We start from the raw sequence: 22,970 nt of genomic DNA on the forward strand, positions 1-22,970 counted from the left end.
CTCTCCAGACAGCCCTCTGTACTTTCTCACGAAGTCCCAGGCCATCTACAGTCCTGCCGCTGCACCGTTATCCCAGGGGGTAGAGTGGAAGCAGCAGGTCTGGCCGGGCCACATCATGGAGGCAGCTCTAGACATTTCCAGGGGCTTCTCTCACTGTCTTGCCCTTTCTCATGCTCTCCCGCCCCCGCCCATCTCCTGAGGAGCTGCTCCCTGCAAGACACTGCCATTTCCATGCAAACATTCCTTCCAGGTGGGCTCCTGAGCTCTCCCATGCTGCCCTGTCAACCTGTCACACATCCCTTTCCAGCAACTCTTAGCACTGCGTTCTCTGAGAGCCAGATGCTGCCTCCCCCATCTCCAGCAATTGAAATACTGCTCGGCCCCGCAAGACCCATCTCACATGCTAGCTCCTCAAAGCATTCTCCGATTCCATTCCCACTGGATTGAACTCCTTCTCTCCCCTCCACCATCTGTTAGTGCTTTGGGGGCAGATCCCTATCTTATTCATCTTTATATACCCCAGACACCTGGCACAGCGCTTCTGCCCCCAGCAGTTACTTAATTACATTGCTGATTAGGTTTAATTGAATCCTGTGCTGTTCCAGTTCTTTAAGGATGAACCAAAAGTGTGAGGTACATATTTCCATGTAATGCAGTGTCTAGCAACCATGGCCAAATGGAGTTTCTCCCTGAGTTTTTTAACTTGATGGGCTGGCTCCCTAATCAGAGTATCTCATGTCTCACTAATGATGTAAAAGCTGATAAATAGTCCTAGATGGGTCTTAGTAAAATGAGTCATGAAACCTTTCTGCAAAGAATGATGGTGAGGGTGTGGGTACCAGGTCTGCTCCAGTTTTTAATAAAGTGGCTGAGCCCGTGTGTGGCTGAGGCAGTGGCTGAAATATCTCCTCTGGAATTCTCTAGTTGGAGCGAGCCAATTCACTGCAGCAAACACATGTTACACTGCCTTGTGCCAGGCTCTGGGGAGGGGGAGAAAGGCAGGGGGCGGGTTAGCTCCTGAGCACATTCTTCAAAGAGAACACCATTTAAGTTGATTGTTGACACAACAGTTGGTAAAACTAGGATGAAAGGAGGTTCTAGCAAGATTATGGCACAAGTAGAGGAAGTTAGTCGAAGGTGGTCCCTTTTGTTTCTGGCCTGCCTCCCAAGAAATACCTCAAGAATCCCTTCCACAGCCCCCCCGTTTCTCCTTCGATGCTAGAAACTCAACATGCTTCCCGCTCAAGACGGTAGGCAAAGCAAAGTGAGACACATTCCCATCCTCAAATATATCAAATGGCCCAAGAACTAGTAATTATTTGGACCTTCCCATGAACACAAGGTGCTCCTCCTGATGATGATGACAGTGATGGCGATGACTAGCTCTTATATGGCATTTAAAATGGGCCAGACACTGTGCAAAGCATTTTACAAGTTAAATTACTTACTCCACAACACTGTGATGTACATATTATTATTCCCATTATTATTGACGTGAACACTTGAGCACAGAGGAGTTAAGTAACAAGCCGAAAGTCACAACGCTAGTAAGCAGGGACCAGGTTGTCTAGCTAGAGTTTCAGTGCGCATATACATGTACGCAAGCAGTTGGCTTCATTGCTATAGGAAATTCTAGAGGAGCTTGTTATGGTCTCAGGGCCAGAAAGTTAAAGCAATTAGAAAAGAGTAGAAGACAGCTCCTAACAGGTACTAAATGATATGGTATTAACGTGATGCAAAGAGACTCGGGGTAGGGTGGGAGTATGTGTGTCTTCATGATTCTCACATGCACATGCATGTGAGAGACGTAAAGGTAAGCAAAGTCTCGGCCAGCTTAGGAGGAAACTTACTGACTTTACACACCGCAGAGCTGGAATCAACATAACATATCCATGAGGTGGATTCTAGTGTTGGCTCTGCGTGATGAGAATTTGGAAGCACGGAGAAGTTGGGCAGCTTGCTTATGGTCATGCCACCTAGAAGTAGTGAAGTCAACCTTTAAACTTAGAATTCAAAGTCTCTACCCTTAACTGCTGTCCTCTATTGCTCTACCACACAAAAGTGTAGAATCCCAGACCCAGGGATCAGAGAAGGGCCTCAACCTGAGGAAAGTGGACTGTAGTCCTCAGGGCTCCTGATTGGGGCAGGATCTGTTATCTCAAGGTGGAGGTGTCTCTTCCCCTGCTCTGAATGTCAGAGTAGAAAAATCTGGTCCCCCCACCCCCAACCAAAAAAGAGAAATAAATGCTCCATGATTCCAACCCAGTTACCCATCTATACCTCCATCTGTCCTGTCTACTGTTATGTGGACATTTTCAGCAACCACCCCCAAGTCAAGATTCATGTTCCTCTGTTTCAAAGTGTCTCAGCCTTGGCCCTATTGACATTTTGGGTCAAATAATTCTTTGTTGTGGGGGCTGTCCTGTGCATTGCAGGGTGTTTAGCAGCATCCCTGACCTCTACCCACTAGATGCCAGCAGCACCTTGCCCCCGACACACCCCCTAGTGTGACAACCAAAAATGCCTACAGACATCGTCAAATGCCCTGTGGAGGAAAAAATCACTCCAGTTGAGAAACCTAGCTCTATTTTGAAATAGACTGAAAAAATTGAGAGGATCTAGAACTCTGGATGGAGAGTAGGCAGTGTACAGTGATGAAGACTTTGGGTAAGGATTATGAAGACCTTTTTTGTTTCTTTACCTGAATGAGCCTTGTGGGTCTATAGCTTACAAACTATTTTTTCCAAAATAGAATTTTGTTTTTATATAAAACATTTTAAGAAACTCCTGATGGCAGAACATGTTACCATAGCCATTTCTATACAAACAAATAACTTATTATTTAAACTGAGTCACTTAAGAATGTTTCACTCCTCTTCCAAACCCTTTTTCTCAGCATGGACTGGTATTACTGCTGCACCTTGGAGGGAGGGGAGATGTTTAATCAGTGGTTGTCCTTTGTCCTTCTCTGGCATCCACCGAATTGGAACAATCTTGTTCAGTCTTTAGCTTGGATGTTTCCCTGTGTGACATCTGATGAGGTTTCTGTGGTGTCCCTGGTCTCCAGCTGTATAATCAGTGCCATCTGAGTTGGCAGTAGTCACCACAAGTGTAAGTAGTCTTCTGCCCCCAGCTAGTCCAATGTCCACTTACTCCCTGTCAGGCCATACAAAAAAAAAAAAAAAAAAAGTTTGACTGCTCCCCAGAGCTCACTGAGGTATGCAAGGTTCATGAGCCCAGACAGCCCAGGCAGCCATCTCCACTTCTCCATGAAGCCGTGGGGTGGCAAACTATGGGTTGTTTCCTCCCCAAGCAACTAAATCACGTCATCAAACTCACAGGGAGTTTCTGTATTCCATTCACCTGGAGTATGAGCCCAGGCAGAAGGTCCCTTTCTTGTCACCCACAGATCTGTCTAGCTTTATTGCTGTTCTCTCCCTCCTTTTTAGAGGTGGTAGATAGAGAAACGTGATGAACTTAATAATATAAATGTGGCACCATAAAAAAATAATGTGAACAAAAGTTAAATGGGATAACTCAGTTTTAAAAAAGATTTAGAAATAATTTGAAGGAAAAGCTCTCATGAAGTGAATTTATTGAATTCAAGGATCATAAAAGATTTCAAAGGATTTTAATGTTGTTTACCTAACTGGCAATAGAACTATTCTCATTTTATCAGTTTTAGTTCTGGAAATTACTAGATAAATGATATCTAAAGTTCCAAAGTATAGCATCCTGTTCTTGGAATCTGAGTCACCACCTCCTGTTTACAATGCCAACCTTCCTCAGTCAGTAAAAAGCATCAAATAAAAACCAGAACTAGGACCTTAGATAAATTTTCAGTCCAGAGAGCATTGCTCCAAACTTATAGCAAAAGGTAGATAAAATATATAGAAAGCATTATAGTAATACAGTGGGTCCCAAAACAAGATTAAACATCTTTTGAGCCAGAAATAGTTATAGAAAACAGTGATGAATTGTGGATCTGCTGGGCTCTTGGCATGAAACAGGCAGAGACAGCCATCCCCGCTGATGGGTGAAGGCCTCAGGACTTGAGTGAGCTGAGTCGAGGCTGAACCGAAGTAACCTCGATGCTTTTGACGGTTTATAAAATTAAGAGGCCACAGAATAGTTTATACTGATGTGCATCCTAGTGTACAGATTATAAGAAACCATGAGCTTACGATTGTGGGGGGGGGGGTTGGGGTGGGCCAACAAGAACCAAATCATCCATGTGCTGGTTCAATTACAGATATATCTGCAATATCCCCATAGGAAAGAAGTTCCCAAAAAGCCACTATAAGACCTGGTTTTCATAGAGTCAGATGCAGTCATTTAGGGAAAAGTGAGAGGAGGGTGGTGGAGGTAGGGAGAGAGAAAAAAAGGAGAGAGAGAATATGAGACTATAAACAAATAACTTGAAATGCTTGCATACCAAAGTTCCAAAATACACAAAGAAATTGACTGCTAAGTAAAACAGTCAACAAGGGGCGCCTGGGTGGCTCAGTTGTTAAGCACCTGACTTCGGGCTCGGGTCATGATCCCAGCGTCCTGGGATTGAGCCCCACATCGGGCTCCCTGTTTGGTGGGAAGCCTGCTTCTCCCTCTCCCACTCCCCCTGCTTGTGTTCCCTCTCTAACTGTGTCTCTCTCTGTCAAATAAATAAATAAATAAATAAATAAATAAATAAATAAATAAATAAAATCTTTAAAAAAAGAAAGAAAGAAAAACAGTCAACAAAATCAACAATAATATCATGAATACACTCCAGATTAATTTCATAGAAGGGTTTAATAAAGGCTTTAAATATGCCTAAGACACTCTTAGTTATAAATGATGTAAAACTTGAAGAATTTATGAAACAAAAAAGGAATAAATAAGAGGACAGGTAGACTTTTAAAGAAACTGTGAAATATTATAAATGAAAGTTATGGAAATTAAAAAAAAATGATAAATGGGCAAACCCTGAACTTGACACAGAGAAAAAATCTGAATCGGAAATTATTATTGAGTTTACATAAAACATTTCCCAAAGAGATAAAGGGTAAAAATAATGAGAGACCTGCTATTAGATAGAGCAGTTTGATTAAGAAACTCCAACATACATCTATTAGGAATCCCAGAAAAAGTGACTGGAGGAAATTGCAGCTAAGCAATAGTTGACAGGGTAATAGTTGAGAATTTATCAACATTTAGAAACACATGAGTCCTTAGTCGGAAGACACATCTATTAAGTTGCTACAACATTGTGGGCGAAACTACAGAAAATTGGGGATAAATAATCTTATAAAAAAATGGTTTTTTGGGGGGGAGGGGCAAAGGGAGAGGGAGAGAGAGAATCTCAAGCAGGCTTCACGCCCAGTGTGGAGCCCAACACGGGGCTCAGTCTCACAACCCTGAGATCATGACCTGAGCCAAAATCAAGAGTCAGACACTTAACCGACTGAGCAACCCAAAGATGCCAGGGACAAATAATCTTAAAAGCCATTAGAAAGAGGGACGTCTGCCTTCAGTTAAGCATCTGCCTTCAGCTCAGGTCATGATCCCAGGGCCCTGGGATCAAATACCACATTGGGCTCCTTGCTCAATGGGGAGTCTCCTTCTCCCTCTGCCTGCCACTCTCCATGCTTGTGAGTTCTCTCTCTCTCTGACAAATAAATAAATAAAATCTTTTTAAAAAAGCTATTAGAGGGGCACCTCGGTGGCTCAGTTGTTAAGTGTCTGCCTTCGGCTCAGGTCATGATCCTAGGGTTCTGGGATTGAGCCCCGCATCAGGCTCCCTGCTCAGTGGGAAGCCTGCTTCTCCCTCTCCCACTCCCCCTGCTTGTGTTCACTCTCTCGCTGTGTCTTTCTCTGTCAAATGAATAAAATCTTAAAAAAAATATTAGAAAGAAAAGACATTGACTACAAAGGAATCTCAGCTAGATTGGCAACACATTTCTCACCAGCAACAATAAAACCAGATGATATGAAAATAATATTTTAAAAGTACTACAGGAAAATAAGCTCAAATTCTATAACCATTTAAATCATCTAAGAGCAAGGGCAAAATAAGGATATTTTCATATACATAAATTAAAATGTTTTACCACCCACAGACTTCTATTAAACTATAATAGTGTGTACATTAACAAAAATAGCAGGAGGGAAATTTTGGGATATAAGGAGCAATAGTTAATACAAGAAACAAAGAAGTTAATAAAATTTGATTGTAAAAGTTAAAAAGATATTTTAATAGAAAAATTTTAATTAAAAAAATAAAACTAAATCTTTGAACAATACTATGATGGGGTGTCAATGGTCAGTTAAAACTTGCTAAAATATGAATCATGTTTGGAAGAGGAGAGAAATATAAAATTCATTTAGACTTTATAAGGAAATTCATAGTTATGAATGTTTCTAAAAATTAATGATAATCACTAAAAGAATAGAAATAGATTTTACAGCTTTTAAATTAGCAGAAGTAAAAAGAAGGATAATGAAAATGTTATCTAAACAAGGGAAACATAAAAAGGGGGACAAAGAAAGAAACAGTAAATGGAAAACAGAAAAGATTGTGCAAACACAAACATATTAAATCAAAATAAATATAAATGGATTATTTTCATTAATTAATTGGGGAGATGTTTAAGGGTACAAATTTGTAACTAGTAGATAAATGAGTCCTGGAGATCTGTTGCACAATGTAGTGATTATAGTCAACAATACTGTATTATAAATGTCAAAGTTGTTACAAAACTAGATCTTAATTGTTCTCACCACACAAAAAAAATAATTTTGTGATGTGATAGAAGTGTTAGCTAATGCTACAGTGGTAATTATATTGTAATCTATAAGTGTATCAAATCAACACATTATACACCTTAAACTTACACAATGTTATATGTTAATTATATCAATTAAAAAATGTTTACAGCATGAGACACATTTAATTTAATTAATTAATTTATTTATTTATTTATTTGAGAGAGCAAGAGAACTCATGTGAGTGGGGATGGGGGGGTGGGGGCAAGGAAAGAGGGAGAGAGAGGGAATCTCAAGCACACTCCACACTAAGCACAGAACCCATTGCAGCGCTTGATCTCACGACCCTGAGATCATGACCTGAGCTAAAATCAAGAGTCGGACACATAACTGACTGAGCCACCCAGGTGCCCCAACACATTTATTTTTTTTTTAAGATTTTATTTATTCATTTGAGAGAGAGAGAGAGAGAGAGGATGAGTGGGGGAAGGGGCAGAGAAAGAGGGAGAAGGGAAGTAGATTCTCCCCCTGAGCAGAGAACCAGACACGGGGCACCATCCCAGAATCCCAAGATCATGACCTGAGCCGAAGTCAAACACTTAATCTACTGAGCCACCCAGGTGCCCCCACATTTATTTTTTTAAGTAAGTTTTATTTATTTATTTATTTATTATTTTAAAAATAAGTTTTAAAATAAAGAATCCCAAATAGCCAATAATCTGGGGGGGGGGGGAAGAAAATTAAAATAATGAGAAACCATCTAAATTGTCAAAAATTAAAAAGTGTGTGGGACACCTGGGTGGCTCAGTTGGTTAAGCGACTGCCTTCGTCTCAGGTCATGATCCTCGCATCCCGGGATCGAGTCCCGCATCGGGCTCCCTGCTCCGCGGGGAGCCTGCTTCTCCCTCTGCCTCTGTCTCTCTCTCTCTCTGTCTCTCATGAATAAATAAATAAAATCTTCAAAAAAAAAAATTAAAAAGTGTGATTATACCAAGTGTTGGTGAGGCTATGGAGCCAGGAGAAGTCTAATCCGTAGCTGGTGGGAATATAAATGGGTACAATCCCTATGAACAACAACTTGGCAATATCTAGTAACTATAGATAATATAGGCTATTCAACGCCACAATTCTACTTTTATATATGCTAAATATATTCCAGAAGAACATGCAAATATGTAAGAAGAGACATTTACAACAATGTTTGAGGTTGCATGCATGAATTCTTATGTAGTAATACCATGGAATACTATCAGCAGATGAAAATAATAAATTTAAACTGCAGATGATAACATATGTTGTGGTGAGAGAATTAAATATTAGAGTGATAGTATGATCTTGTTTATGTTTTGTTCAGAAACCTAAGTAGTACTGTACATTATTTATTACTAAATCTATATCTGGCGGGGGTTGGGTAGCTCAGTTGGTTAAGCGTCTGCCTTCAGCTCAGGTCATGATCCCAGAGTCCTGGGATAGAGTCCGGCATCAGGCTCCCTGCTAAGGCTCCCTCTCCCACTCCCCCCTGCTTGTGCTCTCATTCTCTCTCTCTCTATCAAATAAATAAATAAAATCTTTAAAAAAAAAAAAGATAGGACAGGTTTGCAATAGGGGGACTTTATAGTTAGTCCAAAAAATTGTATAATCTGCTATGATGGACTACTCTATGAAGAAAAATAGAAATGTAACTATTTTCTTCTGTTTCAGACACATGTATGACCACTTCATTAACCTCTACCCACAGTTGATTAAGAAACCTTCCATTGTGGATAAAGTGCAAGATTTTATGGAGTATGTATAATAGCTTTCCTCTTGTTGTTGAGACTGCAGGGCCTGAATCTGTCATTGCAAAGAGCAATTTTTCCTTTGCCAATTTGCTTTTCTATCTCTTAGGCAGGACTCCAGAGCTGGTCTTGTGGTAAGGTTTAGCACATTTGGGTAATGACATGAAAACTGGTTGCAGACAACATGTCTTCTCATTTGGGCTCTTTCAAAGGTCAGTTTGAATGTCATTATCGATTACACATCTGGAGGAAGACACCATCAGTGTAAGGAAGGCAAAGTTAAATGCCTGGACTGCTTCCGCCTGAGGATCCTTTAGGGATCCCTCCTCCTCCCTCTGAGGTGCTTCTGTGTCATGGGCCTGGTTACTCTTCTTAGCTGGAGTACTGGCTGTTACTAGTCTTTATTCTGAACATCCTCAGAGAACATGGTCATTGTAATAAGTCTTCTGGAAACTTAGTAATTCTCAATATTCAGAAAAGTTGTTGTCTATTTGTTTTATATGTGGGATTTGTTTTATATTTGTGACTGTGATTAATCTGGGGACAAAAGGGCTCCTGTTTTGGCCCTCCAGATCATACATTGAGCAACCTCTTTGTCGAACGCTAAAGTCCTACAGAGCATCGTTAAAAATTATTGGGCTAGATCCCGTGAAGCAATGACCTGTATTCTAAGGCTGATCTGGAGATAGACTGAACAAATCAGAAATAAGTTTCAGTATACAGAGTTATGTCAAATCATTCCCTAGAAAGTGCAGAGAACTAAAAGAGGAGAGACAGAATGGAAGGACTGTAAAAAACAAGACTCTCTTGCTAAGCATGCTAGGACAGAGGTGTTGAGGCAGTTACTGGTAACAACAGAAATCGAATGACTCAAACTATGAAAACGATTGGAGAGAAATATAAACGTATATAAACTACCCTGTCCTTAGGAGTTTTTTGTTGTCGTTGTTGTTCTTTAACTTTATGACTTCCATATACGAAAAAAAGTTAATGATTTATCTGTACCGATTTAGTGAGACATTGTGGTTTTATATGAAATGCATTTGGATGGTCTATCCTTGACTTTTGTAGATTTCAGTATCACAAGAGGCTAAATGTTAGACCTAGATAGAGCATGCAGGAAGCTATCAAGGAAGAGTCGTAGTCCTAGGAAGAATTTGCAAATCATTTAGGATTTGCTCTGTTAGCCTTTCAAAATGATTGGAATGTTACAAGATCCAGAATGTAAATTACACTAGCATAAGTATCTGAATATATAATCTCTAAATGCCTGGGTTTAATTTAGCTTTGGATGAGCAACCATGGAGATCTCTAGAGCAAATCTAATTTCTCTTGCAGGAAGCAAGATCAGTGGACCCGGAAAAACATGAAAGATTACAAGGATGACCCATTTTGGAGACATATAGGCTATGTTATGACACAAATGAATGGGCTGTATGTAGGAGCAATGAGGAGGGCTAAGTTAGAAAGGACAAAGGTAAGATTTTTAAAAAGCTGCTCAGAATTTATATTGGCATTTGGCAATATTATTGCCAAGAATATTGAATATTGAAAGTTATCTTTAAAATATGGCAAGAATATTGAAAGAATGGCAAGAATACTGAAAATTACCTTTAAAATAACATTGCAACCTAGAAGCAGGTCAAATTAGGACTAGCACATAAATTTCTTGCACACAAGCACTGTCTTGTTATATTGCTAGCACCTGACTCAGTGACAGAAAATTCAAGCTTAACACACAATCTCTTTAGCTCTTAATCTCTTTCATAATACTATGCTCTGGAGTAGGTTAAAGAATGTACTGAATGAATGTACTGGCTGTTTAACTAACCTAATAAAGTTAGTATCTTTGGTGATATAACTGTTAGGACAAAATGTCTAAGAGTACAAGTTCTATGCTTCCCACCCTCTATGACACACATTTGTGCGCACGCACACACACACACACACACACACTGGGTATATATATATATATACACACACACACACACATTGGACAAAATAAACAAAAAGACAGTTCACAGAAAAGCGATGCAAAAAATTCTTAATCATATGAACCAAGCCTTACTCATAAGTTTAGAAATACACGTTAAAACCATCCTGAAACATACTTCTCTACTTTCTCGTTTGTCAATTTGGCAGAAATTCCAAAATGTGAATGTCTACCCTGCTGGCAGGACTAAGGGGGAAAAAAAGCCCTTTCCCTAAATACTGGTAGTAATACAAAACAGTGTATTTGCTATGGAGAGAAAACTTGGCACTCAGTACCCAAATCGCCTACTCATATACCCTTTGATCTGGGAATCCCATTTTTACGATTATCACCAAGGTTCACAGACAAAAATTCAATATGGCTTATGTGCCAGTCTCTTCATTGCAGATAATTTGTAATATCAGAAACACTGAAAACAGCCAAATACATAGAAGACTGGCTGTGTAAATGATGTGGCTGTAACAGGAATGAGGTAGATCTCCAAATACTGTTATGGAGTGAGGTTCAGGATCTGGTATGAAGTGTAAAAAAGTAAGGTGAAGACCAGTGTGAATTGTTTGTTGTCTTTTACGTAAGAAATGGAAATAAGATGATGGAAAGATAGATTGATTTGCTTAACTTGCCAAGAATAAACAACAATGAAAGAATAAACCCAATACTTAAAAAAAAAAAAGATTACCTACCAAAAAAGGGAGAAAAGAAAAGGGAGGGTACAGGAATGAAATATACATTTCTCTGAATGTATCTTTATATATATTTGACTTGGGAACCATGTAAATGCTGTTCATAATTATAAAACAAAATTTAATCACACGGAAGAAAAACAGTCCCTAAAATCTTAAAATGAATTGGCATGAATATATCTAACTATATATCAAGTTCATGGCATAACCACACAGAGAGTGGTTATTTCCAGTGACCTTAACACAGTTATCACTATACATCCTTAATGGGATACATCCTAAGGACAAGAACCACCACCATAAAACAAAAACAAAACAACCTTAAACTGTAATTCAGTAATCTCACTTTAGCAATAATATTAGTGTTGTTATTTTAAAATTTTATAAATATAGTAAGATAAAGCAAATAAATAAATACATTGAATATCAAGATTTTCAACATAAGAAAAGTCAATGAAGTTGAGACCTTGTAGTTTTTAAAGTTATAGAGGCAAGAAATCATTACTTTTAGCTTCCTTAAAAAAATACATATTTTCTTACTTTGCCCCCTTGAGAAGGCTTAGAAATAATGAGAGTAGCATTGATCCAGTAGCACTGAGCATCCCCTAGGAGACTGTGTTTTAGGGTAAGCAACAATATCTCAAACAAGACAAAAAAAGTACTGGCCATGAAGAAAAATATAAATTCAGCTAATTAAATTTCTTTTCATCAGAAGACACTGTATAGAAAGTGGAAAAATAACCTACAAACCAAGAGAAAATATTTGCAATACATTTAACTAACAAAGGGTTTGTTTCAGAGATACGTAAAGAATAACAAATAGATTTAAAAAAAAAGAAAATACCCAATAGAAAAAAAAGCAATGGGCAAAAATATCAACAGGAATTTCACAGAAAAGGAAACAAAAATAGCCCATAAAAATGTGGAGAAATGCTTAATTTCAATAAGATACACAGATTAAAACCTTGATGAGGGAGGGTCTGGGTGGTTCAGTTGGTTAAGCATCTGCTTTCGGCTCAGGTCATGATCCCAGGGTCCTGGGATCGCCCCAGAGTGGGCCCTCAAATTGGGATCCCCAAGGGAGTCTGCTTCTCCCTCTCCCTCTGCCACTCCCCTGCTTGTGCTCTTCTCTCCCTCTCTTGCTCTCTTGCTCTCTCAAATAAAGAAAATCTTTAAAATAAAAATAAATAAATAAATAACCTCAATGGGATTCTATTACACACTGGAAGTGGGAAATCTTAACCACTGCTGGATTGAGTAAATTGTTCCAACTGCCTTGGAAAAGGATTGGATGTTACTTGAAACATTTAAAGATAACATATGTTCTACAACCTAGCAAATCCACTCAGAGATTAAAGACATTCTTGTACGTGGGGGGGTCTGTGTACATAAAAGTTCACGGTACCATTGTTTTGCTGCAAACTGGAAACGCTCCAAATGTTCATCGTTAAGTATATCATGGTACCATATATTCATGTAATTGAATACCTTATAGCAATGAAAATGAATGTGCTGTTTCTACACGATCAACATTGATGAATGCCAAAAAAACAATGTTGAACAGAAGAATGTACGCAATATGATTCTATTTATACAAACACAAAAGCAGACAAATTTAAAAATACACTGTCTGGGGATGTATACACAGATGACAAAGTAACAGAAAAGGGGGTAATGAGCCACACAGAATTTAGCAGAGTGGTTACTGCTGGTAAGGAGGGAGATGAGATTGGAGGCTTCCAAGGCACAGCTAATGTTTTATTTCCTAATCTGTCAGGTCGGTTCATAAGTGTTTTTTTTCTTCTTAAATTGTGCATATGCATCTTTATTCTTTCATATGTATGGTATCATTCTTTTTTTTTTTTGTATGGTATCATTCTTAATTAAAAAAATAAAGGCATGGGGAGCCTGCTTTTCCCTCTGCCTGCCGCTCCCCTTGCTTGTGCTCTCTCTCTCCCTCCCTCTCTCTCTCTCTGACAAATAAATAAAATCTTTAAAAAAAATAAACTAAAGAAATTAAAAAAGCAAAAAATTAAAGGCAAATTAAAAACTGAAAAATAGTATTTGCAATTCATATCAGGCAGTGAACTAATCTTCTTAATATTTAAAAAACTCCTAAAAGTTAATAAGAAAAAGAATGAGAAAAATAAATAAGGCATATGAACAGTTTGCAAAAAAAAAAAAAAATCCAAAGGTTTTTAAACATGCTCAGCCTTATTCCTCATAAAATATTGCCAATATAAACTATAATGAGATACTGTTTTCTGCCTATCCAATTGGAGATAAACTCAGTATGTTGTTGAGGCTGGAAGAGTGTCTATTAAAAAAAGCCCTATGAAGACAATTTGGCAATGTCTATTAAAATCAAAACCAGTTCTAGGTATCTGTCCTACAGGTGGACTTACACACATACAAAATCATGGGTCCAAGATGGATTATTGTAACATTGTTTATAACAGCAAAAGACTAGAAAGCCCCTCAAAGTCCATCAGTATAATCCTGGTTAAAATATAGTGTAATCCATTTACTGGAATACTGTTTAAGAGAATGAGGAAGATTTTTACATCTAATATGGAAAGATTGCCAAAACGAGTGAAAAATATTAAGAGGAAGAAAAATCAAGGTGAAAAGTAGTGCATATAATACACTACCATTTGTGTAAAAATGTATTTATAAGACACATTAGAAAGTCTGGAGAGAGACACAGAAACCAATAAAAGTGGTAAACTGGAGACGGGGTGGTACCCGAACAAATGGAGGATAGGAGTGAGGAACATTTCCACTACTGATCTTATCATAATTTTTTCTTAACGATTTATTTATTTGGGGTGGGGCAGAGAAAGAATCTCAAGCGCAGAGCGCGACGTGGTGCTCAGTCCCACGACCCCGAGATCATGACCTGAGCCAAAATCAGGAGTCTGATGCTCATTTGACTGAGCCACCCAGGCGCCCCATCATCATTTTTTGAATTTTGAATAATGAAAGTATGACTTAGTCAAAGGACAACACAAAGAGAATATGCACATAAATAAATAATCAGGGTCTGGTTTTTGCTCTCTTTGCTTTCGTTTTCCAGTTAACATGTCATTGGTGTTTGTCTTTTCACCAACTCTGCCTAAAAGCCAATTTGTAGATGCTCAGCCACAGGCTACTCTGGTGGACTGACTTTTGCTGGCACAGTGCTCTCTAGTTGGCATGAAGTTCATGTTCAAGTCTGATCATTGCTTTGAGGTAAATGCTGTCGAGCATTTACCTCATGAAACCCACAATCAAAATCAAAAAGTATCTCCATTAAATATTTTGCTGTAAAGCAGTGATTCTCAACTGTGGGCAGTCTCCCTCCAGAGCATAATCGGCAATGCCCGGAGACATTTTTGGTAATCAAAACCAGGAGGGTGTTACTGATACTAATGGGGACAGGCCAGGGATGCTGCTAAATATTTTATAGTGCACAACCCCTCACAAGGAAGAATTATTTGGCCCCAAATACCGCTAGTGTTTTGGATATCAAAACATGCCAAAACATCTCTTACAAACCATAAGGTAATAATTATTTTGTAAGCTACAATAAAATCTAGTGCATTTGTTCCATTAGAGACCCTTCCCAAATGAATAACTGAATGGATCCCTGACAACAAGAAAACAAGAAAATGACATCCAACTGTCACAAATCACTGTTAAGAGGGTCTTTGTCTTTTCCCCAGCCCATGACCCTGTTCCAGATTCAGTTCCTGAATGCCATTGGAGATCTGTTGGATCTGATTCCTTCGGTTTCTCAAACAAAAAATTCCAGCCTGAAGGTTTTTAAGAGATGGGACATGGGACATTGCTCTGCTCTCATTAAGGTGAGACACATAGCAGCCTCTGTCTTTTTACTTGCTCCGGGCCCCGCAGACTTTTTCTATATGTCAATCCAAGTGTGGCCACATCTCAACCCTGGCTGGAGCCATCTATAAGCTCATGGGTCCTCTGTCTAGAAGTTAAGAATTAGAAGGAGCTGATGGAGGGAATCGGAAGTTCATGATGTTACCTCTGTTTCTTCCACCATTCCTCATGCCATATGCACCTGCCACTCCTACCTCCCACAGTCTTCCATTTTGGATACTTGAAGGACAGAGTCTGTCTGTTTTGTGCACACTAGAGGTTAATGTTGTGCTCCTTGGCCATATTTTCTGATAATAAATATAGTAATGAACACCCAAATTGACATAATCCCTGTACACTTTCTACACTTGTAGTCAGTTATCTATATACCTCTGCGTCATTCACTATGATTCTGGCTATAGGTTCTTCCCGGATTTGAGAACATCTTTTTTGCTCACTCAAGCTGGTACACATACGCAGCCATGCTCAGGATATATAAACACTGGGACTTCAACATCAAAGATAAAGACACCAGCAGTAGTCGCCTCTCTTTCAGCAGTTACCCAGGTAAATAAATTTAGAGGGACATCGGAGTACTCTGAGTATTCTTTCAGAATGAAACCTTGGTGATTCAGAGTAACTGGAATGGGAGAAGAAACCTTTAGAGGTTAGTATGCGTGAATGAAAGTTGATTTTCAGAATGCCTTTTGAAGAAATACAGCTCTAATGCTTTTATTTAATGGAATGGTGTAAACAAAGTTAATGGCTGCCGAAAATTCACTTCAAAAAATGCCAAGTGAGGTACGAGGCACTTTCCTAGGTTCTGCGGTGGAAGCCGGGTTGGGCAACAGAGATCCTGCTCTCGGTATCTCCTCGAGGGCCTGTTTCTTTTATTCGTCACAATATCCACAGAACTTAATCTAGTATGTGGCACTTTGTACTTAATCAATTTTTGCTGAATGAATGTGTAAGCTTATAAATCTGACACTAGCAAGATAAGTACAATACAGATAATAATGGTATTATTACTGGGTACTGTGTGGGCTACAGCCAAAATGTAAGGAATGTTGAAAGTATTCAAAAGAGGATCAGCTCATACTGGATTGTCAAGGAAAGGAAAGAGAGGCTGACACTTGAGATGAACCATGAATAATGACTAGAATTTGAACAGGTAGAGATGGGTGGGAAGGACAGTCTCTGTGGAGTAGGTGTTGCAAGCTCCTATTCTTGAAGGGGCCAGGCAGATGATGTAAAATGGATAAAGGAGGGCTGGTATAAGAAAATAAAAGGGAAAACAATTGTAGCAAACACATGACCCATTGAAAGGGCGCCAAGTGCTCGGCTCCCAATGACTATTGTCACTCAGCAATATGGAGGTCAGTGTTGCCAGATCCTTCAACTTCTGAAGATAGAAATATAGATTTAACAAAACCCATTGTGTGAACCTAATGAAGCATGTCTGCTAGCTGGATGGCCCCCTCAGTGTTGGTTTGCTACCTCTTCAGGAAACGTCATGGGTAAAGGCAAGGGGAAAATTCTTACCAAACATCTAAGAGTCCAACACAGATACAAGGTGGACACTTCTGACCTTTAATTCCATATTTGTAACTTACAGGGTGGTTATACAAACCACCTGTTTTATCTATCTACCTTTGTCAGAGTATCATTACCCCTTCTGGTATTATTATTCCTGGTAGTATTAATACCATCCTATTAGGAATTCTGATCAGTGGCATAACTTGGTATTTTTCTGTCCTTGTGACCTGATCCTTCCTTTGAAAATACTTTGATTTCATCTTTGTCATTGCTTGCTTAATTGTTTTAAAATTATTGAGGGGGGCTGGGCTCTCCTCTCTCAGAGTTAGACTGTGTTTTGACTTCTTTGTATTCCTTCAGACTGAAATTTAAGGACGGCAAGAGACCGAGGCCAAATATTCATATTCTTCCTCTCATTTGCAGTAAAATGCAATGTTCAGATGTTACCTGCACTGCTTTGAAATCTCTGCAGAATGGTGTTCTTTCATAGTCTTAATAATCCTGGATCCCAGAGGTAGTGATGGGGAAGGAATTTCCTATGAGACGTATAAGTCTGTTAACATTCGCACGTATGTATGTATCTTTCCAGAATAGGTACATAGATAATAGAGCTTTTTTAGAGCATTTGAGAGAAAACAAGACTTTTTTTTAAAACCCAAGGTGTTTTCACAGGAGCTAGTGTAGCAATGTGATTCGTATTTTCTTTAATTGGACAGTTTTGTTCTCAACAGCAAACATGAAAAACGTGTAGGATCTCATTTCTATTACAAAGAATTGTTTGATTAAAGAATCTGCCCGCCACTTTGGATTCATATGGAGCTAAGCTTTGCTGTGAACTTCATTCCCTGTGCGCTGTTGATCCTGGAACAAAGCTGGGGTGGCTTGTTTGTTTGTTGGTGGAGGAGTGCCATGGATTAGGAGTGTGGTATCAGGACCTGGAGGTTCTTCATGATATGAGAAGGGTGTTAAGAATTACTGAGTCAGAGCAGGAATAATCAAGTCATGAAATATTTGTGACTTGGCTGAGACCCATATTAAAGATGACAACTGGGATGGTATAGAGACCGTTATACTAAAGATACAAATAACTCTGAAGATTTCCAATGCACCTATCCATACTTTTATAAATACATCATGACCCCCACCCCACTGCTGCCCGATTCTGTGGAAGTGACCACTAAGATGATTGCCCTGAAAAACACTAGCTTCAAGACACAAAGACATTTTTTTGTTTTGAGGTTGTCCAAAAGGAAAATGATAGAGCTAGGACAGCCTAAACTGTTCCTCCATGTACGAAATCTAACGATTTTACTTTGGAGAGCCTCAGTTTTCTCATCTAGAGAATGAGACTAACATAAAGGCTGACTTCATAGAGTGGTAAACATTATGTAATTTATTTATTCATCCACAATTTTCTATGAAATTGTCGTGTTAGGCGAAGTATTTATGACAGGAGACAGGACAGATGCAGTCCCTATTCTAACAAAATTTGTATTCTGGTGGAAGGGACAAATAAAAAAGCAATGATTAAAGTGTGATTTATGAAATAATAGGGAAGACTAGTTTGGGGATGTTGATCTTCCAAGAGAAAGTAAAATTTAAGTTGAGGCGCAAAAACAAGTATAAATTAGCAAATGGGGACAAGGGGGCAATAAAATGTTCCATGTAGGCCAAGCAGCATGTGTAAAGGCCTATAGGCAAGAAAAAAAATGTGGAGAAGGCCAGAAAGACGGAATGGAGGACAGTGAAGACCATTCAGGTGACAAGTGGTAGAAGTGACATTAAAAGATTTGCATATTAGAATTACCTGGCCCACGCAAGAGGAGGACGAGACAGGTTGCCAAGAGAACATTTAGAAGCCTGAGGCAATAATCTGGTGCCTCAAGCCATGTAATGTTTTGTAGATGGTCAGTCAGGATGTGGAGGGAAGATTGAGATCCATCTTCAAGAAGAGAACAGTATCAACAATGACTGCTGAATTACTCCAGCAATTCAGGAATTTCTATGGGCTCCCGTTTTCCTAGCCAGAATCTTTGAGAGGTAATGACCTAATAGGAGTTGTCACAAGGGCACTCCCAAAGTCGTAGTCCAGCGTAGGAGAATAGAAGAAACAGTAGTAATCCAGCACACTCAGATTTATCTAAGTCAGTCTCATGCTCTGTGTTCACCAGAGCCCCAGGTGACTCCATAAAAATGGAGGTGGTTATGTCAAGGAAACAAATTAATATAATAACTCCCATCTTAATCTAGAAAAGGTAAGGTGACTTGGTAGCTTAATAGTTTCCATCTTTTCCAGACTGTTTTTTTTTTAAGATTTTATTTATTTATTTGACAGAGAGAGACACAGCGAGAGGGAACACAAGCAGGGGGGGTAGGAGAGGGAGAAGCAGGCTTCCCACCGAGCAGGGAGCCCGATGCGGGGCTCAATCCCAGGACTCTGGGATCATGACCTGAGCCAAAGACAGACGCTTAACGACTGAGCCACCCAGCGCCCCAAGATTTTATTTATTTATTTGACAGAGAGAGACACAGTGAGAGGGAACACAAGCAGGGGGGGTAGGAGAGGGAAAAGCAGGCTTCCCGCGGAGCAGGGAGCCCGACGCGGGGCTCGATCCCAGGACCCTGGGATCACGACCTGAGCCGAAGGCAGACGCTTAACGACTGAGCCACCCAGGCGCCCCAGACTGTTTTTTTTTTTTTAAAAAAAACTGAGTAGGACTTTCCTTTACCCTTGGGGAAATTATTTCACCTGAAGATACTAACATGAAATGCCCTGAGAAAGTCAAAAGTAGACCACAAGTATGCCAGGTGCTAATAAACCTCGGGACTACCCTCAGGCTCAGGTGAGTGATGTTCCAGCTTTGAAGTGCTGTCCTCAAAACTTCCTAAGTGCCCCCTCCAGCACCTCGAGACCAGCCAGGTTGGCAGTACTAGGGCATCCTGGAGTCAGCCTACGTCCCATGTGTCCTATTTAGTGGGCGCCTGGGTAGCTTAGTCAGTTAAGCGTCTGAGTCTTGATCTCAGCTCAGGTCTTGATCTCAGGATCTTGAGTTCAAGCCCTGTGTTGGAGCCTACTTAAAAAAAAAAAAAATTGTCCCCACCCCATGTATGTATTATTTAGGGAACGCTTTTTTTTTTTTTTTTTTGGTCTTTAAGTATTTTCTTTTTTTTTTAATTTTATTTTATTATGTTATGTTAATCACCATACATTAGAAATTTTCCCAAATATCCTTCTAGTGCCCAGGACTAGCCAGAAGAGCAGAGCCATCCAGGTGGGGCTAAGCTTAGACAGGAACCCATGTGGCTCCTGGTCTTTGGATGTCCCTTTTTTGAGAGCTCTTCCCCTCCATCCTTATCCATACATTCAACAAGATGTTGCTCATAAACATGGGACTCAAGCCGATGGGATGTCCTGGTGAGCAGATAGATCCTTTCTGCTGGCCATCACAGTATATTTGCTGCATGACTGAGCTGACAGAATGTTGGTGACAGGATGATTTGAGGTGGCCCTCATGTCAGACACCGCATGTGGTCAGGGCTCCAGGCTATCGAAGGTCGCTCTTACCCTCGGGCTAAAGCATGTGTGTGGACCTGCCTCCCTTCAACAGCACTGGAGCGTGGCTGAGGAGGCAATAGGGAATTTACTGTAGACTCCAGTGCTGGCCCCTCAGGTGGTCACCTCACCCCCTGCACCCTCTGTAGCACGTGTTTGGCAGTCCTCTGTGGCTAGGCCTGGCCCTTACAAAGGCTTTGGAGAATCTCACTCCACGACACAAAGAGACCTTTGCAGCAGATCCCATGCCCCCATGAGGTAAGTTCCTACTCTCTCAGGCCAGTCTTCAGCTGGATGGATACTCCTTGGGAGACTGGGATCGCCCTTCTGGCTCTGCCCACTGGCTTCTCACCTGTCCTGCCCACACGTGGGGGGGTGTGGAAGGCAGGGTAGAGTCGGTATGGAAAGAAATCACATTCTAGGAATGCAATGATTACAGCATAAGGAGTCCAAGAGAAGACAGACACAAAAGGAAAATATGTTGATGTACGTTTGTGCTATAAAATTCTGAATGGCAGAAATGAAGTATCATTCACACTTTTCTTAATATTCTGGGTAAGACTTGCATCTGTGGCCATCATTAACAAGAGCAGTAACGATTTTTTGAGAGAGTTCTTAGAAGCCACTGTTCACAGGCCATATGATCGATTGCAGACTGGCGGACTCATTAAGGAAATGGTGTTAGGGAACGGCAGAGGCAAAGAAATCTACGTTGTTTCAGTACAGACAGGTTCCAAAGTGTCCTGGCTTTATGAATAATAACAATATTGCTACTTTTTTCTCATGGTGGGTAATGTACAATTATTCAGGAACAAAGCACTTAAATAATAAAGAATGTACAGAGATGGTACCTGGACACTCTAAAGAATCTTCACATGTACTGATTGGACACTAGACAAGTATATTAGTATCTTCCTCTACCCATTTTTCTAAATCTTCATTTATAAGTGTCTATACCTCATATGGGCCTATGAATTTTGCAATTTGCCTTTTCATTCAAGTGTTTATGTAGGCAGGAGCCCTGCAAAAAATAACTCATCTGGAAACTCTAAAGAAGGTAGCCCTGGATAACCTTGTTCTAGAAGCATCCCATCCGGTTTTGAATTGCCATGGTCTGTTTTACCGAACAGCTGAGGAAGAGAAAAGCCCTGTGCTAGCCCTCCTGCAGGATACAGCCAACTATTGATTTTGGCTGTGCAGTCACGAACCAAGGAAGTCAGACATAGAGAGAAATCCCACAGGAATGGCAGCACTAAAAAGGTAGCTAATACCACTGCAGGAAGACCTCCCTGCAAAGGGCTACTGATTTCGATTACATTGAATCTGTAAATCAATTCAAAGTAAATCGACATGTCAATAATCCTGAGTCTTTCCATCCACAAATACTGCATCTCTGTTTATTTAGGTCTTCTTTAATTTGAGCGATGCTTTGTAGTTTTCATTTTAAGGGTCTTACATACATTTAGTATTTTGATATCAAAATAACTTTTGATGCTACTCTAATCAGAATTGATATTTTATTCCTTTTCCAATTGTTCATTGCTTTTAGAGTTTCTCTATTGCTACATAACAAGCCACTCCAAAAATTAGATGCTTGAAATAAAAATAATAATTTAGTATCTCATGGTTTCTGTGGACCAGGAATTTAGATTAGGGCACAGTGAGGATGACTTGTCTCTACGTCTCTGTATCTGGGTCTTTAGCTGAGGACTCCAAGACTGGGGGGCTGAAATCTATGATAGCATAACTGAAGCTAGAGAATACACTTCCAAGGTGACTCACTTACATGGTTGACAAGGTGGTGCCAGCAAGTTGGTTCTCCTCTCCTTGGGCCTCTCCGCAGGACTGCTCAAGTAACGTCATGACGAGGTGCCTGGCTTCCCGCAGACCAAGTGACCCAAAAGAACAAGGCAGAAGTAGCAATGCCTATTATGACCTAGTGTCAGAAGTCATACATTGTCACTTCCACCACATTCTATTCATTAGAAGCACATTATTATGACCAGCCCACACACAAGGAAAGGAAATTAGAATCTATCTTTTAAATGGAAGAATGTCAAAGAATATATGAAAATTTTAAAACCATCACAATACAGAAATATAATTTCTTTGAATATTTATTGTGTATCCTGGGACTTTTCTAAATTCACTTGTCAGTTCTAACAGCTTCTTTGTAGATTTCTTGGGATTTTTCTGTGTACATAATCATGCCATCTCTGAGTAAAGGCAGTTTTACTTCTTCCTTCCCTTGTATGTCTTTGTTTTCTTGCATGATTGCACTAATAAGACCTCCAGCACGGTGTTGACTAGAAGTGGCATGAAAATCCTTTGCTAGTTCCTGATCTTAGGGGAGAAGTATTCAGTGTTTCACCATAAAGTATGATGTTTGTTGTAGGTGTTTGGAGATACCCCTTATAAGTTTAAAGAGGATCCCCTCCCTTCCTATTTTGTTTAATGTTTTTGTTTAATGCATTTTTGTGAAATTCTCAGCTTCTATTAAAATGATCATATGATCTTTCTCCTTTATTAATACGGTGAGTTCCATGGGTTGACTTTCAGATGTGAAGCCAACTTGGCATTCCTGGGATTAATCCCATTTAGTCATATTGTTCTTTTTATTCATTTTTTATTCAACTTACTAATATTTGGTTAAGAATGTTTTCATTTATATTCATGAGAGATATTGGTCTATTGTTTCTTATAATAGTTTTGGTGTCCTGGTATACTTGTCCTTATAACCTGAGTTTGCAATTACTTCTTTTTCTTCTGTGTTTTCTGAAAGAGTTTGTGTAGGACTGGTAATATTTTTTTTCCCCTTA

The 22,970-nt window shown here is 39.6% G+C and overlaps 1 protein-coding gene across 3 annotated transcripts in view; it reads left to right on the top strand.

Annotated features, from left to right (window-relative positions):
- The window catches only part of PLBD1 (phospholipase B domain containing 1), a 69,946-nt gene that overhangs the window by 31,252 nt on the left and 15,724 nt on the right, over window positions 1–22,970 (top strand). For all 3 annotated transcript variants that reach the window (XM_021690604.2, XM_021690602.1, XM_021690603.2), the window contains exons 3-6: window positions 8,446–8,529; window positions 9,861–9,999; window positions 14,903–15,043; window positions 15,485–15,629. In XM_021690604.2, coding sequence (XP_021546279.1) covers window positions 8,446–8,529; window positions 9,861–9,999; window positions 14,903–15,043; window positions 15,485–15,629 — 509 coding nt within the window. The remainder of the gene's footprint in view (window positions 1–8,445; window positions 8,530–9,860; window positions 10,000–14,902; window positions 15,044–15,484; window positions 15,630–22,970) is intronic.

This window comes from Neomonachus schauinslandi, chromosome 5 (genome assembly GCF_002201575.2).
Source record: "Neomonachus schauinslandi chromosome 5, ASM220157v2, whole genome shotgun sequence".
In the NCBI taxonomy this organism is placed as follows: Eukaryota; Metazoa; Chordata; class Mammalia; order Carnivora; family Phocidae; genus Neomonachus; species Neomonachus schauinslandi.